General features: G+C 40.1%; 1 protein-coding gene and 1 long non-coding RNA gene across 5 annotated transcripts in view; one reads left to right on the plus strand and one right to left on the minus strand.

Moving 5' to 3' along the window:
- LOC141729146 (uncharacterized) overlaps nucleotides 1-4646 on the minus strand; it is a 45309-nt gene extending 40663 nt beyond the window's left edge. The window contains exons 1-2 of the long non-coding RNA XR_012580407.1: nucleotides 3883-4646; nucleotides 1218-1285 (exon numbers count right to left, since the gene is read on the minus strand). This is a non-coding gene — a long non-coding RNA (uncharacterized LOC141729146). The remainder of the gene's footprint in view (nucleotides 1-1217; nucleotides 1286-3882) is intronic.
- On the plus strand, nucleotides 302-18022 carry SLC9B2 (solute carrier family 9 member B2). 4 transcript variants are annotated; one of them, XM_074541086.1, is made up of 12 exons: nucleotides 302-603; nucleotides 3192-3291; nucleotides 4477-4657; nucleotides 5969-6139; nucleotides 8809-8951; nucleotides 10656-10783; nucleotides 11686-11861; nucleotides 12388-12494; nucleotides 13605-13754; nucleotides 16148-16256; nucleotides 16432-16568; nucleotides 17538-18021. In XM_074541086.1, exons 2-12 carry the CDS (start codon nucleotides 3202-3204, stop codon nucleotides 17775-17777), a joined length of 1632 nt encoding a protein of 543 aa, XP_074397187.1. In that variant the 5' UTR covers nucleotides 302-603; nucleotides 3192-3201; the 3' UTR covers nucleotides 17778-18021. The 4 variants fall into 4 exon arrangements, with proteins under 4 accessions (XP_074397187.1, XP_074397186.1, XP_026647808.1 ...); XM_074541085.1 differs by having other exon boundaries at nucleotides 303-603; nucleotides 4474-4657; XM_026792007.2 differs by lacking the exon at nucleotides 302-603 and adding an exon at nucleotides 1536-1670 and having other exon boundaries at nucleotides 4474-4657; nucleotides 17538-18022.
- The last annotated feature ends 3 nt before the right edge of the window (nucleotides 18023-18025 follow it).

Raw genomic sequence — 18025 nt, forward strand, 5'->3', positions numbered from 1 at the left:
ATTGGTTGGTTGGATGGGTTTTTTCTTTTAAATCTCCTCCCTGCCCCAGTGCATTTTGTCTGTGTGCACCCAGAGCAGAATCAGCAACAGCTCCTTACCCTTTCCTTGCACCTCATCTCCAACCTCTCCAGTGCTGAAGTCTGGTTAAAGGACGGTGTGTAGCTTCTCTCTGCATCTTCCCACAGCCATGGGAAAGGCAGCACAGAAAGCCTTTTTCGTGTGTAGCAGATGCAGTGAATTTCATGGGGGACTGGCTACAAAAGAGACAAAAATCTTCCTCCTGGGTGCCCTGACGGCTACCCAGTGCCTTGGATGGACTCAGGACCGGTCCCATCGCTCTCGCCAAGCTGACAGCTCGCACCGTGGCCCGTCCGCTGCCGCCTTTCCCGCGGTGACCACTCAGCAAGGCCTGCGGGCAGCCCTTGGGGGCATCCCCAGCTGCAGCCTCTGGCCTGGCGGAGCTGTGGCAGTGGAGGAGGGCCTGTTGCGCCAGCAGCAGCATTAGCAGCGGGGGAGGAGGAGCCGGAGCCGAGCAGCGGGGCTGTCCCCGCTGGGGCCGCGCCGGCAGAGGCTGAGGAGAGCTGAGACCCCGCCGTGCCGCAGGTGAGTGCTGCGCCCCCCGCTCTCGCTGCAGCCCATCCCTGCAGCAGGAGGGGTGAGCGGGGGTGCGAGCGGAGAGCGGGCTTGGCCGGCAGGACGCTGCTCCCGCGTCTACTTGGCGCCTTTTTGTAGATAATGATGGTTTGGGTGTTTTAATCGTTGTTTATTCTGAGTGCCAGTTGCTGCCGTGGGGTTTGCGGGATTTCGTGTGCATGGCTTTCTGTACCTGCTGTGTGCAAAGCAGAGCACTGACAGTCACCGAGAGCTCATGCTGTAGGCGTGCATGTGCTGTCCCTGTCAACCAGCTCTCCCTCTACCATTCAAAAACAACTGGAATGAGCGGATCTAGTGCAAACCTTTCTGCTTTCCATACGAGAAAAGTGTATTTTACAGGGAGGTACTAAAATAGGTCTGCTGCTGGCTGGTTTCCATGGGATAGACCTTAACCCTGAGATATAAATTCCTCTCAATGATTTCTCAATCACTGATTTTTGTTGGCACTGAAGGTGGAATTGAAAAACCAAATAAACCCACCCCCCCCACCCCCCCCCCCAAAACACCCAAAATCTGTGAGCTTCCCAAAGACCCATGCTGGCATAAGTACAGTAACTACTCACTTTGGTCCTGTTGATCCAAAGGACAGTTCTTGGAGGTAGGTTCTTGATTCTGTCAACAGGGTGAAGACCTGCCACAAACCATATAAAGACAGCACTGTCAGATTCAGATTCATCATTCAGTCCCTGAAACCATTCCTGTTAAACAGAACATTCAATATCCCTGCTTAGTCCATTTTGTCTGTCCCACACGCTGCTGGGAACAGCACTTTCTGGAGCTGAAGCTGTGGCGAGGTGGTTTGCCCTTCTCAGAAGTATTAATTCATCAATTAACTCTTAGAAGTATTAATTAATTTTGTGTCAACAGCTATGTGACTGATCTGGGATGTTGCCTGTGCAGAGCTGGATGGAGAACGATATCCTTGTGTTCTTTGCTTGCACACAAACCAAGTGCAAAATTAAGTACAGAAAACCACCCTGCGAAAGTGGTCGGTGAAGGGAAGGAGGGAGGCACTGGTAGGTTGCTGGTATTTTCTGTTCCAGTCAGGAGGATTGGCATTTGTGGATTCCCAGTCCCAATGAAAGGATAAAAAAACCAAATCAAAAGTATCACCAATGTCATTAAAAAAGCCTAAAATCCTAAAACCACAACTATTTGGTCCTGCAAGTATTAATTAAAAATACAGAAAAGTACTGAAAATTGAGTAAATAAGCACTTTATCTTTAAATAGGAAAGAGGGGAAAAAGTAAAACTATTAACTTATAGCACACTGAAAGTGTTTGCCTATAGCTCTGTATTGTGCTGTGACTTGGTCATGCCTCAGGCCAGTTTCATATCAGAACAGCTCAAACAACACCTTATAGGTGTTAAAATGGCCCTTTTCTTTATGGTATCCGCCCTTCCCAAATATCAAATATTTCCTTTTAAACTTGAGGCTTGATAATTGTGAGAATCAGCTCTGACTTACTTCGAACTATCTAGCAAGGAAGGCGTTTCTTGGCTCAGAAGTTCTGGCTTAACTTCACTGATGTTTTATATGGCCAGAGCAGTGTAAAAGACTTGAAAGAGATGTAGCTGATGGAGAATATGTGCCAACCTTTGATGTAAGAGAGAACACTATCAAGTCTTGCCTCCAGATATATGCCTGCCCCCTTGATGGCTCACACTTTTGAAACTACAGTAAACACATGCACCAAAAAATATCTGACATGCAAAACAGTGCACTGCCATATTTCTTGTTAGAATCTGTGGGAAATGTAGTGGACCAGTTAGAGTTGAGCAAATACAATGGTAACTATCCACCAATGACTTGGATCTTACTTCTCACTCTGAGAAGTAACTCCATGGGATATAATCAGTAAAAAAAGAACCATGTTTAATTAGGCTGCAAGCTGTGAAAAGTCCTGATCTTTCTTCAAACAGGCATCTTCTCTTTATTAGATACTCAGTCAATGTGTTTGTAACTAGTAGCATCTAGAGAAAACATGTTGTTAAAATTGGTCTGAAAATCAACCTGGATCAGTCAAGCTTAAGTTAGGGGGGAAGTGTCCCCTCCTGAAGCCTTAGAAACCTCTTAGAGTTTTAGAAACTATAGTTGTTCTAACTTCATTCAATGGTCACTTGCACTGACATGTACACAGGACCCGTGACGCTTTCAGGACTAATGGTCCTGCTAAGTGGTACTGACAGCAAATAACATTTAATATGTGCTGAAAGGAGGCACAAATGGAGAAAGATTACAGCTGATGTTTTAAGAAGAAATTAAGAGGTTAGTACAGATAGTTGTGATTCTAAAACTCAGATTTTTTTTTTTTTTGGTGCTTGAATTTCTACGCTTAATACAGTTATTCAGTTAGTTTCTGTCCTTTGTTCTTAGGTACAGCATACAGAGGGACACAAAAATCATTAAACTTGAAATTTTATGGGCTGAGAGGATTTTTCTACATGGTCTGTGGGAAAAGACATCACTGAGAAGTCATCCATTTGGAAAACTATTTGCTGCTCTGTAACTTTTTCCCCCTTATATCTTTCTCTAGGTTTGCAACAATGGTAAGGGAAGATGTACATGACAGTGAAGATTCTGAACCATCAGTATGTGAGAGAAATGGCATGATTCCTATGCATGAGCAAAGTGAGGTAATTAACTAAGATCCCAAAATATTATTCTAGTCAGAGAGAACTCTCCTTTTTTCCCCTTTTTAAGAATAAAATTCTTAATCTAAAAGGCACTTAAAAGTAAGCATGTAGTATTGAGTGTATCTCATATAGATGTCTGTATGGCACATCTTTATGCACATGGTGATCACAGAATCATGGGTTAAACAAGTCACTCCATTCTGAACGCTCATGGGATCTGTGTTCCAGTCATGACACTGAGTAAGGAAAAAAAAAATATATATATATACACAGAGAGAGAGAGAGAGAGAGAGAGAGGGAAGAAACAGAAAAATAATCAGAAGTGTGGAACTACTACTGGAGAAGGGCCAAACCACATTATAAGCAGAATTCCATGTCTACAGTATGACGATATGCTGACATGAATAATCATACAGGAAGGCAGATGATTAACTTGTCAAAAATAATGTTAAAATTAAGTGAGACATATCCAAAAATGGTCAAAAAGTCCTTTGGTTATGAATATGGATAAGTGGATGTACCAGTATAAGAGAACAGCTCCAAGGGAATGACTCGCAGTTACAGTATTTCTCCATCTTTACTTTGACTTACCAGCCTGAGACTTCCAGCAATGGATCATGTGAGTAAAGCTTGTGCTGGCCAGCTGTGCTGTTTCTTTCATCTTTGTTTTGTTATTTTGGTTCAAGACTTTGCAACAGTAATTATTAAGGAGTTATAGTAAAAGTACCATCTCACTGGAATGATGCTAATCACTAATTCTATTGTGAAATCCAGTCTGGAAGTAGAACATGAACAAATTGTAGAAAATATTAATAAATGTTTAGTTGTGTACACAAGACAAGCTGAGCCTGGCTTGCTATTATTGCTTCTTCATCAAATATGCAAATACTGTTACTGCACAGGTGCCATATCTGTTGGGACAGGAGCCCTGTCAGGTGCAGATAAAAAGGCAAATTTCCTGCAATTTCTCACATCCAGTTCTTGGTGCAATGCAGAAAAACAAACACAGGGCCAAAATGCCAGAATTACATCAAAGCTGGGCATTCCTGTAGTGGTTGTTCAGTTAATGTGGTTGCCTGTAGCCAGTGTGGATCCAGTGCATCTCAGCAGACTTGAGGTGGTGCACACCACTTCAAATAAACACAGTGCCACTTCTGAGGGAGTCTCCTTGTTTGCCTTCAGCAGGAACCAACAGCAGGTGCCAAAGGTACTGATGGGAATGCACAAACAGAAGAAACTGCTCTCTTAGACCACTGCACTCAGCAACCTCCAGAGCCAACAGCAGAGTCTTCAATACCTGCAAGAACATGGAGGCAAATATTTGCTTGTCCTCCTCAGGGTTTACTGGCCCAGACAGTGACAAATGGTAGGTAAGAGACACAGAGTTTAATTGAAACAAGAAGTGGTGAAAGAAGTACTTGTTTCTCTGAATGGGATGATATCTGTCCACTGTCCTTGAAAATAATGAATGGAAATAGCTGTGTTTTACTTATCACACCATTGTTTGAATGTTTGAGCCAGAGGGGAAAAAAAAGATGAAACAAATGTTTGAATGTACAGTTTTTGTTTCTCCAGTCTCATATGTTTACTATGGTAGGTATATTTTGCACTGCAAACTATTTTTATCAAAAGAAAGACCTCCTAATTTTTGTCTTGATAGTTTGTCCTCAGTACTACAGGCTTGCAAAGGCAAACTGATCTATTTTATTTACAATTTGTACTAAACTGAAAACTCTCAAAAGAGATGCCTGGCTAGCTAATTATTTGAGATTTTTCCTAACAAAAGACATTTCATGTGTCCTTGATTGCTTCCACAGCCACTTGGAATTCTTAAGCTTTTACGTTTGGAAATCTACTGGTCTTCCTTTGCCCCCTGTCACTCTCAAGTAAGATTAAGAAAACTCCAGTTTGAAAATGCAGGACATTTATTCAACACATTTTTTTCTTCTCCTTCAGTCTCCTGTTTTATATGTCTGCATGCCTGTTCTCGTTGGGCAACTGTTGGAACAGATTTGTGAACCTTGAAAGAGCATAATGTTTTCACATATCTTATAATATTTTCACACACTGTTCTCATAATATTTTTCAGGATTTTTCCCCCTCTGTATTATTCTGGTTTGATTGCTGTATCAAGGAAAGTGTTTTACTCCAGAGGTCCAGAGACATGACCCTCTTCACAATTTTTTTCCCAGGGATAACAATGTATTGCACAAACACATTGAGCCAAAAAATGATTCTTCAATTATTTTAAAAATTAGACTGGAGCTGCATTCATCAGCTTGAAGATACAGCCAGGCTGTTCAACAGTAGATTTTACTGTGGTTCTGAAATAGCTGAAGGAAGATAAGCAAATGCAAGATAAGTTAGTGAAAGTCTTTGCTTCAAGTTTGGAACCTGTGAAGTGCTTTTCACAGCAGACAAAGGCTCACTAAATTTATTTATTGATGTTCATGTTACCAATTTTAAAATATTTTAGCATCTATAAAATCAGAACATCAGTTTGGGGACCATCAAAGATTACCTGCATTGTTATGATTAAATTAATTTTTAAGGTAAATAATTTCATTTCTAAAAGTCATGGCTAACGTTTTTCTTCAATAGCAAAACAAATGTGACCTAACAGCAAATTTGTTGCTAAGAGATTATTAACTGTTAATTATTTTTTGTTTTGTTCCAGTTGCATTTGTGGTTCTGGTTTGGGCTGTGGTTTGGTCCATTACTGGGGCTGAGTGTCTCCCAGGTGGAAATCTCTTTGGAATTCTGTTTCTTTACTTCTTTGCTGTCATCGGAGGTAAAATTTTTGGATTCATTAAGATAGGAACACTACCCCCTCTCCCTGCTCTTCTGGGTAAGAGATCCTTCCTTCTTCCTGCATATTTTGTGTTGTCAAGTAGTATCTGTATGGGTAGATGTGTTTGGATTGGGAACAAATAAACTGTGTCCCATTGAAAATCTGTAGCTTTTCCAAATTACTTTTTCTGGTCCTCTCTGAAAAGGTGCAAAATTCCCCAGACTGGAATTGAAATTAGTCAAGGCTCTCTTCTTCATTCTTTGTGGGTCAGAGAACCGTTTGCCTGCAGACTCAGTTTATCGTCCTTCAGACCATTCTGTCACAGTTACTTAAAATTTGGGATTAATAATACCAAACAAGAATCTTAATCCAGACATCATTTTACAGTAATCTCTTTGCAAAATTATTGCTGAGCTGTTTCTTTAGTATCTCACACAATGAAAATGTTTTCCAAAGAAAACATTACAGCAATTCCCTGCTACTGGTGGTACAAAGGATTTCTTTCTTCTCCTTCTTTTATCTCAAGATAATTGAAACCTAAGAAAATAAATTCACAACAAGGAATAATTCTTCTGCAGAGAGGTATACTGATTCAATCATAAGGTTTTTTCCACATCAACATCCTATTTTATCTTACATAGAACTGCAAAATAGAAGTGGGAGATTAAAATAATGTTAATGCTGACATCTTTAGAATCTTTTCCGGTTTCTTTCCTAGAGGAGGTTTTATCCTCTTAGATGAGTACAATATTTTGAAGTGCTGTGATGTCAGTGGAGCTGGAAATGAAGCTCCAGGTTCTTCTCCCCAGCTGTATGCTGTCCCCTTGCTGTGTTTAGTGCATTAATGAGTAAAGCTGCTGACAGACAGTAAAACTGCTTGGCAGGGTGGGCCAGGTGTGGCTCTGTAGCCTGCAGGGCTGGTGCTGTGCCTCACACAGGAGCTCCTCACACGGCTCTGTCCAGGCAGCTGTGCACTCTTGTGCTGTTTAGTTTCACCAGAGGAAAGAAATTCAAATGAGAGGGAGGGAGGTTTTGCATATGGCATGCATGCCTGCAGTACGAACATGGAATGTCACATGCAGGGAGTCTGCCCTTTCTAAGTAAGCACACCTCTTAAACAAATAAAAGTATTTCTGACCATTTGGGTTCTGCTTGCTTGGGAGTTTTTTAATTACATCTCTATTTGAAAGTTATGAGTTGAGCGTGAAACTGCTTGTCAGACAGGTTATACTGGACAGCAGAAACTTCAGCATGACAGCACATGTCTCTTGGGTTGTTTAGGACAGAGTTCATTGTTCACATCCCTGGTCTTTGAGGAAAACTGGAGAAATGTATGACTCAGAAGACAAGACAGACAATGTCTGTGAATATTCTGGTTTTACATTAAGAATTCAAACCATGTGCTCTTACCTGCCTATAACCCACTTTTGCTAGGTCCAGTAGAGTGTGAGGTGGCTGGCTGAGCACTTAAGCACCTTATTGTGAGTGTCTCTCAGGAAAAAAGGAATGAAATTGGTACTGAAACAATCACATAATAAATTTTAGGTGCATGTTGCAGAGAGGTTTCTGCAACAGGAACCATGAAGCAAATCAATTAAGATATCCTTTGGGGTGGAGATTTTTGCTTTGTTAAATAGATTCCCAGATCAGGGTAGCTTCAGTGACTTGGACCTCATGCAAATGTTGCAAACAGCTTGTGATCACAATGCCAGCCTCATAAAATTGTCATGAGGTACCACAGATTAATTATGACCCTGTTCTTTTTCCGAGATGTGGTGGAAAGAACAGTGTCTGAAAGTTTAGTGTCCAGGACAAATCAAGTTCACAGTCAAGGCTCACACTGAGCTGGACCAACCTGAGCACAGTGATTTGTTTACTTTTTGGGGTTTTTTAGTTTCCTGTTTCTAAACATGACTAATATAAAATTATGCTACAAAAATTATCTTTGAGTCATCAGGACTCACAATGAATCCTCTGTAGATCCGTATTTGAAGTCAACTTTTCCAGTACTTTTCCATGTGCTTCCAGAGCTGTGGCTTCAATAGCTTTGCAGGAAGTCTCTGCTTTGACAGTTTTACTAATATTTGTAAAATGTTGTGTCTTGCAAGTAGCTCAAATAAAGGATAAAACAAAGTTTATGATTTCCTTTCCCTTTTTTGTCCCCTCTTTGTGTAAGAGTTTCATTGCCAGAGCCCTTGAAAATGTTTAAATTAGTCCATGATGAGCTGGTTTAGATTATATTTCCTAGTGAATGCAGCATAATGATTCCTGTGTTACCTGCATTTCTTACACATAAGAGGATTTTTAACAATTCCCAACTTCTGAGATAAATACATGATATTAGGTGATCTTCCTATTTTTGTATTAAAATAAGCTAACAAGAAAAAAATCTCTAAGAATGCAGAGGTGTCTTTGCTTATGCTAAGTATGACCTGTACCTTGTAATCAAAGCTGAGTTCTTTTGACTCAGACTAAAGCTGTGTATCAGCTGATTTATTAATTGATAACCTGCTGGGTTCTGAGGCCACTTTTGCTGCTTTAAATGTGTTTATCTCTTCTCATGCCTCAGGTCCGATTGTTAAAACATGGCTAATAATTTGGAATATAAATTATTTCTTTTTCTCTCATAATAACATGATATGGTTATCTGTTTTTAAGAGTGCTATACAGGCTTTTCTCGTGTAATACAAAATCATTTGACAGGAGTTTATTTGTTTTGACTTAAGGGATGCTACTTGCTGGTTTCCTAATCCGAAATACCCCGTTCATCAGTGACTTTGTCCTGATAAACCTGCGCTGGTCTGCAGCACTGAGGAACATCGCTCTTTCCATTATCTTGACCCGAGCAGGACTCGGCCTGGATCCAAAGGTATGGCACCAGCCATTTGTGTGTGGCAGACTATACAACAGCAAACAAAAAAACCTGAATAATTGGTTCCATTAAAAATATCAAACTGCTCGCTCTTGGAGCATCTGGAAATTAGATCATTACAGAAAGCATAATTTCTGTTGTATAATTATATGGTAATATTGGCAGTTGAATTTGTACATTAGGCAAGCATTAAAAAAAAAAAAAACTGAAGAAAAAAATTATTATTATTTTTATTTCCTGAATTTTGTGAGTAGAACCTATTGAAGATGTGTGCACTGTCATGGTCTGTCAGGAAGAGTTTATACATGCCCTGACCAACTCCCTGTTAGTTTATACTGAAAATTTGAAGCAATGCAAGGGATCCCCAGTCCTTGAAAGAGAATGATTTTGAAATCCCAGCCAACCAAAAAAGTGTAAACCCCGTGCAACTTTTTTAACTTTTTTTTTTAATCGTTGCCATTTTAATGCAAATATGTTAATTACAAAGATGAATCCAGCTGCACTACTGAAACAATGATTCTCATCACAATGAAGCCCCATAGCAGTCCTGTGAACAAAAAGTGGTCTCTGCACCCTGAGAAACATGATACTTCATCAATTGATGAAGGCAAGGTTTTGCTTATTCAGAATGGGCTGGCTGAAATAAAGCCCTACTGGCCCCTCCCTGTTGAAGGAACCACTCAGAGTTTATATAAAACTTAGATAAAGTATGGGTAGTTTAGAACATCTAAATTCATTTCTCTTAACCAAGAAAACCTACAGAGTTGCCAATGCTACAGTTATTTAGGAAAATAAGGTTTTGTCAATATTGAAAAATACCTGTTTTCCTTTATTATCATCATCCTCTTTTCCAAAACATTGAGGTTTGTATGAGCATGAACTATGTGTTGTTAGACACAGTTTGGATGTCCAGTTCTGTGAGACTCATTTTTTTCTATTCATAACAACTTTTTTTGCTGAGGGAACTTCATTTTTGACTTATTTTTCTTCCATGTGGTAAGAAAACTGTTGCTTGGACTCTGTGTGTGGCAATGCTTTGATGCAGTTACAATTGTTCCTCATGTAATTGAAACTCTGAAGACATAGAAGTCAGTTTCTCTTAGTCCTGATGACGCTGGAATAAACTGGTCTGGTAAAAAGTGGAACTCACTGATTTTTTTTTTTTTTTAATTTCATGTCAAAATTAGGGACCTACTGTTTGTGACTATTAAAGATAGCTCTTAGAAGCAATTATGCCAGTTTAGAAATTTTTTTAAAAGTTGCTGAGCCAAAAGGAGCCTAATCTCTGAATATCAAGAGAGAGACAGCTGAAAGATGCTTGGCTCCTTGAGCAAAGTTGATGTAGGTCTATAACTTTTCATTATTTGTTCATAGATTTTGGGGCAATTTTGAGGGCTGCTCATGCAACTTCTGGGATTATAGTAAAATATTTTGTGGATGGAGCAAATGAAAAGAAGCCAAACAGAATTTTCTGTTATTCCTTCCCGTGACATTCAGGCACCTTATCAAACCTAGATTCACTGCCACACTTGAAATTTTATACCAAATCCGGTTGGGCTTGGGCTTATCTCTGGTTTAGGCCATGTCATGTCCTATAGTGCAGCTCAGACAGGATTCTTCAACAAGCCATATCAGATTGTAAATGTTTTTCCTCTCTGTGAAGCCAAGGGTTCTGACACTGTTGTGCCTGTATGGTTGCAGGCTCTTAAGAAGCTCAAAGCTGTCTGTTTACGGCTTGCTTTCGGACCGTGCCTCTCAGAAACAGGCACAGCTGCTGTCCTTGCCTACTTGTTCCTGCATTTGCCATGGCAATGGGGATTTATATTAGGGTAATGTACTGCCTTTTCTCCTCTATGACAAAAGTGCTGGTTTCCAGGCTGCAGCTCAGTGATCCAACTGTGGTTAGTTGTCTGTGCCAAGCAGAGACCTCAGTTCAGTGCCATTCGGGAAGCTGTACTCAGCCCCTCTGGTCTTCTGCTTACCCTTTATATCTGGCTCTGTGGCTTATTTAAAGGTCATATTTTCAGGCTGCAGAGGAGTACTTGCATCATTACTTTCCTGTGTTTGTGACCTGAGCACTTGAAGAAAGAAGGATGGTGCAGTCCCTGAGTCTTGAACCACAACAAAGGGGGCTTTTAGGGACAGCAAATTATACCACAGTTTGGACAATCTTCATATTGGAATTCAGAACTTCCATACAGAGAGATCCACATGGGACAGCCTTCCTGTCACAAATCAAGGACAAGGATGTGGCATAGTACATTCTAGAGTAACATCCTTGAAGAGAAGACCTTTTCCATCTAGTCCTATCTAAATTGGTGGACTTGGGCCAGACCCATACACTAGCACAAGATGGGTGAACTCCTCCTCTGACACCTGCTGAATTTTATGAGAAGGAACTGGGCTGCTGAGTCATAAATATGTCTAGACCAGGTTTCCAAATGGGACATTCCAGGTGTCTGTCAGGGAGCATAACTGGCTGGTAGTGGAAACTCCAGTTTTAGCCTGTGGAGCCTTTTACTTCTAATGTTACTGAGTTGGACAGAAAGTACGAGCTGATTGGAGATCTGCACAGAAATATCCCTGCGTGTAATTAGAGGGGAAAGGTTAGGAAAATGCTTTACATAAAGGTCTACTTATTTATACTTCAAAAGAATTAAGGTCAGAACATTTTGAAGTTTTTTTTAGTTCAGTGCTTTCTTTTTGAGATGCTGAACCTGTGTATTTTCAGTTTTGTTTTAGGTGCAGTCTCCCCTGCTGTGGTGGTTCCCTCCATGCTGATTTTACAAGCTGGGGGATATGGGGTGGAGAAAGGTGTCCCAACTTTGCTAATGGCAGCTGGCAGCATTGATGACATTCTGGCTATCACAGGCTTCAACACTTGCCTTGGGATGGCTTTCTCTTCTGGTATGCTGGTTAATCTGTACATAATGAAATGCAGAACAGTGATATTTTGGAGAATGTGTGCTCTGTTATGGCTGACTGGTTTAATGGCATCTTGTTATAAAAGTCATGTATAGCTTTAAATACTGAGATGGAAATTACCCATGTTCAAAAGTTGTTGTAACATGGTCAGCTCTGAGTTGTGGGTCACAACAACTTTTAGAGAACATTTTTCCCGGAGTGCTTCCTTACCTGCCAAGTCTGGGCTCTGCATGCCCAACATGATGCTTTGAAATTTCACTGGTTTTGGCAATGTTCTTAGAGTGGCTCTTTCTCTGACTTCTCTTGCACACTTTCTTGGCATGGGCTTTCAGAGAAAGAAAGTTGCACCATCCAATTCTTTCAGGCCCATAGGTTCCTTCCTGAACTCCTTTGCCCCGAGTAATTTAAAGCAGACACTGTCCTGGAATCACCTCATAGGTCTGGGGAGCATGGTTTGAGTGAAGCTCTATGAATGGCTTACTGAATGTGTTTTACTTTTGCAAAATAGGTTCTACTCTGTACAATGTGCTTCGTGGAGTGCTGGAGGTCACTGTTGGAATAGCAGCTGGGGGAATTCTGGGAATGTTTATTCGACATTTCCCAAGCCATGATCAGGTAAAAACCTAGTTTAAAAAAGATTACAATCAAGTGATTCTTTGCTAAGGGATTATTTTCTTTAGTTATTGATTTCCAACTTCCTGTGAAGCTGGTTTTGGGGAAAGCTTTTTACAGTGTAGCAGCTTCCAGATTGCAAACCTATCAAGTGAGGATGTGTTTTAAAGGTGATTATTTATTTACTGCACCAATTATAATGTATGATAGTGCTCCCTGATGAAAGTTAGGAACCCAGCTCACCATCCTGCTCTCATTGAAGGTAGTGGAAATGGAGGAAGGGTCTGATACCCATTTCAGACAGTAAAATAATAATTTATTAGACTGATGCAAGACACCTGTACTTCTTTAAGATGTATCCAGTAGGCCTAAGATTAAAAATTAACAAAGCAGATGTATTAGAGGTTTCAAGTGATCGAACATATCATAAGTATTAATTACAATGTGTTACTTTCCATAAAAGTTACATTTATAGAAAGTGTGAGATGAATTTTCTATTGAGGGGTAATTAAATGAACAGAAAATTGTGGAAGAATGTAGATACACTCTGAACTACCAAAGTCAATATTCAGAGCATCTATTGCCCTCAGTGGCATCAAATTTGTTATTAAATAATGTAAGAAGTGTGATACAAGAGCTAAAGAGTTAGATAGAAATGAGGAACAATGGCAGATAACTGTCTGCTGTGAGACTGAATTAAATAAAACTAGATTATTCCTGGCAAATATTTGACTTGTCCTTAAAAACATCTGGTGGCAAAGGTTTCACCTTTCCTTGGATAAACTGTTGTAATACTTGACTACACAGGTAGAAAATCCTGCTATCACAGAGCTGAGGCAGAGCTGCTGGAAGAGAGCATCATGTTCCTTGCGATAAAAATAGCCTATTGGCAATAAAAATTTGGGTGGGCAGAGGGAAAAAAAATTGCGTTTTCAAAATTTGTATTCTTAGGAATTAATGTCTGAAAAAAATCCTCAATCGAACTGAGCAGTTCAATTCTCACTTGGAAGCTTTGATTCCTTCAGAATTATTAATTTTTAATTTTCTTTTCAAGTTCTTACTTTCAAAATTAAGAGGAGTAACTTTTTTGTTTGTCTCTTTCCTTGGCTGCAGGCATCTTTGGCATGGAAGAGATCGTATTTTATACTTGGACTGTCCATGTTTGCTGTTTTTGGCAGCATCTACTTTGGCTTCCCTGGATCAGGAGGACTTTGCACATTAGTCTTAGCTTTTGTTGCAGGTGTGGGATGGTCTGATGAAAAGGTGAATGTTTACATAAGAAGCATACCATATCCAAAGTCTGATGAATGTACAGCCTGACAGGAGCTTGAATTTCTGTCTGGAGTGGTAATGGTATATTTCTGAAGCGTTAGAGGGTGTACAGATTTAAAAAGCAAACAAACAAACAAGCAAAAAAAACCCCCAAAACCTCACCAAACCAAGCAGCACATTGTACATTTGTTTTGGAAGTGTTTAGCATTTTCTGTGACAGAAAGTGACCATGTGTGTCAGTAGAGCAATATGTATGCCAATACAGAGCCTGGTGTACTGACTGAGAAATGCTCAGCTTTTCTTAGACATCTTAAGCCATATGAAGGAGACTTAACACTTGACAGTAGCAATCCAAAGCTTCAATTCCCAGCTCTGGGAGTGTCTGTACACAGTCAGTTTATGGTTAAGTTTACAAATGAGTGTCCAAGATGCAGTTGTGTACATGGCCTGAATACCCTGACGGTTTGTTCCCTGTGGTTTGGAGGGGGTGAAATGAAAAGCAGTGATTAACTGTCCTCTCTCATCTTTCCCAAATCTCAGCCAGTGTAATTTGGATAACTTAGAGAGCAGGGTGCACACAATAAATGATGATGTAAGGCCATAAAAAAACCATACGAAAGACTGCTTTTTTTAGTCACTTTCTCTTAGGCCTAGCCTACTTCATCTTACTGCTGCTGCCCCACTGCCTTTCTGTACCCTGCTATGTCTGACTGCCTCTTTTGCTTGATCCCATCTACTTTAATGTTTTGAGGGCATCTTTCTCTCCACAGCTATAGCTTTGTGACATTCAGTAGAAGGAGGGGAAGAAAAAGGAAAGGGGGTTAGATATAGTAGAGTCCATGTTATTATCCCCATCTTGACCCTGACTTTACAAAGATACCAAGGTTTGTTATAACAATGAAAAGGAACTAAGATTGTCCAATTTTAAAGGATGAAAAGCTCTTCTTCGGACTTAACTAGTTAAGGACATTACAACTGATAAAGTTCTCTACTGAAAAGCTTTTAAACCATTATAGGAGGAAGAACCTTAAAAGAGTATATGCAGTCTGTAAAGGCTTAGTTTAAATTCTTTTAATCTGTGAATGAAGCTTCATGGCCTTAAGTATATTGATGTCAAATGCCTTAGCTCTTTTTTTCTCAGATATAGATAGAGGTTTGTGTGTACTCAATATATTACTGAGGTTTTCCTGCTGAAATTCTCAAAGGCCACTGCCTCCCACTGTCCATGGTGGAAGGCACTTGACAAACACTGTCTACAGAGAACAGTGAACATTGGACCTATTCCTGGGACAGTCAAATGGGTAGTAAATAGGCTGAAATCCCTAAAGAGGGGATTTCTGGGGGCTCTTTTTTATTTTTTTTAAATTTAATTTTATTTTGCCAGAACTGAAAAGGGTGAAATAACAAGGGGAAATGAGGCCAAAAATGTTTATATATATATATATACACACACATATATATATATATATTTCCACCTCATTTTCTTTATGGTTACAGAAGTTTTTGTGTTACTGTAACCTACCATTCCTTGACAGAAGAGCAAGAGGTGTTGCAGGATCAGTCCCAAAGAGAATACCAAGGATGGGACATGTCTAGGCCCTGGATTGATTATTAAGTGACAGAGCACTGCACTTATATTTTCCACACACTCCTGCCTGAAGGTTCATTTGCTATTGTAGAACCCACTTAATTGAAAGACAAGTGCTATTTGATATACTATGTGTACCTTGTCATGTAAGTGGAAGATTCCTGTTTACCCTGGCAGCAGTTGTTTTAGGAAAATTGTGTAAAGTTCAAACGTGAGGAGAAAAGATGGTTTTGCCTTGATACACTATATTGCAGTGGAAAGTTCAGCACTTGTTCCTGCTATGTGATTTCAGACTTGCTCAGGCTGACTTTGCTCCTGCTGACATGGAGAGAAGCCTCTGACTGAGTGTAGCACGAACAGAGGTCGTGACTGAAACTTGGGAGAGTCAGACTCTGCTCAGCTACAAATGGAAGAACATGTTTAGGCATGCAGTTCCCAAAGGCTCAGAAACTTCATGGCATAGCTGTTGAAATGACATCTTTCTAAATACTGAAAATCAACAATGCTCTCTTTTCTTCCTCGTGTCTGCAAACTGCTCTGTTACTGTTCAAACACCAGTGCTTTTTATTTCTCCTCTCAAGACATCAAACATTTATTTACTAGGACAGCCAGACTCAGTCTGACCTTCAAAAGGTGTGCAACTGATTTTGAATGTTTTAGTATTAGTTCAGAGAAAGAGGAGCAATTCTGGACAAACTTTATGAAACATTTTCACTTTGTCCTATGATTACTTAACTGTTGTGTCTGCTTGGCCATCTTTTTGTGAATTTACAGATTTGTTTTGTTTTTATTGCAGAGAGAAATAGAAAAAATTGTGGCAGTTGCATGGAATATCTTTCAGCCTTTTCTTTTTGGTTTAATTGGAGCAGAAGTATCCATTACATCTCTTAGGCCTGAAACTGTTGGTAAGATCATTCACAAATTATTATCATTCATTAATTTTCCAGCTTTCATTACTGGCTTTGAAAGAATCTCTATAAAGAAATCTAAAACAAAGAAGATTATGGCTGACCCCCCAAAAAATCAAAAAGCCAGAAGCACCTATGCACAAAAGCACTGAGAAGTGTTTGTCTGTTGCAGGGCTCTGTGTTGCTATATTAGGCATCGCCCTGGTTGTGCGGATCATAGCAACGTTCCTGATGGTGTCCTTTGCTGGGTTTAATTTCAAGGAGAAGGTATTTGTCTCACTGGCATGGATTCCCAAAGCCACTGTCCAGGTAAACAATCCAGCATCACTTTCATTCCAGGCTAAATCTATTTTCTTTAGCAAAGCTCCCTAACTAGTGTAGCAGTAAGCGGGGAAAGGTTCAGGCTCAATGACAGCTGAATGTAGAATATTGACTGTTCATACTCTAAAACACTATAACTGCTTGAAAAGTGTGTGGAGAACCTTCTATGTGCAAGTGTTTTGCTTGCATCCTGGGCTAACTCTTTATAATGACAGTGAATTGTATATATACCACAGGAAATGTAACCACTTTTCAGCCATTGCTAATTATTGTGCCTTCACATACAGATTCTGAGAACTCTCAAAGGTAAAAGCATTTCCCTCTTACACATGAAGTGTCTGCAAGGACAGTCACATCCGAACTCAGAATGGGTTTCAGTTTGTGATTATTTTGGTAAGGAGTGGTCTGAGAGCCGTATTAACAGAGATGCCTCTGGCTGGCTGCATTCCTGCTCCTTTATTTCAGTGATTGTCATGTCATTTGGACTTTGCCTCAGTAGCATGATTACTTGCAAACAAAAGTTAATAACCAAAACAGGCAAGGCTTATTACATGATCAGTGATACAAATTTTCAGAAGCTTCCACTAGTTGACTATTGTCAGGATACATTCTCCAAGTGAGGCATTTTCACAGCTGCAATACACAGTATACTGGCCTATTTCATTAATCACACATTCCCCAGAAATGTGGATAAAATGGCAGCTAAGCAATGTTCTTCACAGGAGGAAGCCACACAGATAAACTCATTAGCTTAGGAAATTCCAAGCCTAGTCAAGTGAAAATTGTTCTTATAGGTGTAATACAATGCTTGCTTCACTATGTACAGCCTAAAAACAGGTTGAATGTATTAAAAATGTCAAATTTCTGTGGAATGTTGACTAATGATAAGTTTGCTTTTTTCCTCGTTCAGTGCTAAAGATTACTTTCTCCATCTCAGCAATGTTTTCTTCCCTGCAGGCTGCAATAGGTTCTCTTGCCCTGGATACAGCAAGACAACATCAAGATGAGCAAAAGGAAAAGTATGGAATGGATGTACTGACAGTAGCTTTCTTGGCTATCTTGATCACTGCTCCAGTTGGAGCCCTGGTTATTGGCTTGGCAGGGCCCAGACTTCTGCAGAAGGCTCAGACAAAGAGCAAGGAGGATGAGGAAGGTGCAGAGGTTGGTGAAGAGGCAGAGGCCTGTGAACCTTCGTAAACAGACAACTGCAGCAGTCTGGTCCTTCAACCCTGACACTTCTGCTCTATAAAGGTGGCATGTCTGATCTTGCTGAAGGAACCTAAAACTATCAGTCACCCCTGCTATTTTTAAAGCAGCCCTGGTGGAGTTCTATAAAATAGTTTTATGTGAAGATGGTGCCTTGAGATGAAATAGCTGAACATACAGTGAATAAGATGACCTGGCAGTGAGTCACTGAGTCAAGACTGACTTGAAATGTGTGGGTG

The sequence above is a fragment of the Zonotrichia albicollis genome, chromosome 5, assembly GCF_047830755.1.
Source record: "Zonotrichia albicollis isolate bZonAlb1 chromosome 5, bZonAlb1.hap1, whole genome shotgun sequence".
Lineage (NCBI taxonomy): Eukaryota > Metazoa > Chordata > Aves > Passeriformes > Passerellidae > Zonotrichia > Zonotrichia albicollis.

Excerpts from the sequence above, each read along its gene's own strand:
- SLC9B2 (XM_074541085.1), top strand. The coding sequence starts at position 3,202 with ATGGTAAGGGAAGATGTACATGACAGTGAAGATTCTGAACCATCAGTA. Across the intron at positions 13,755-16,147 it reads TGGGATGGTCTGATGAAAAG|AGAGAAATAGAAAAAATTGT; the intron begins GTGAATGTTTAC and ends TTTTTATTGCAG. Across the intron at positions 16,257-16,431 it reads TCTTAGGCCTGAAACTGTTG|GGCTCTGTGTTGCTATATTA; the intron begins GTAAGATCATTC and ends TGTCTGTTGCAG.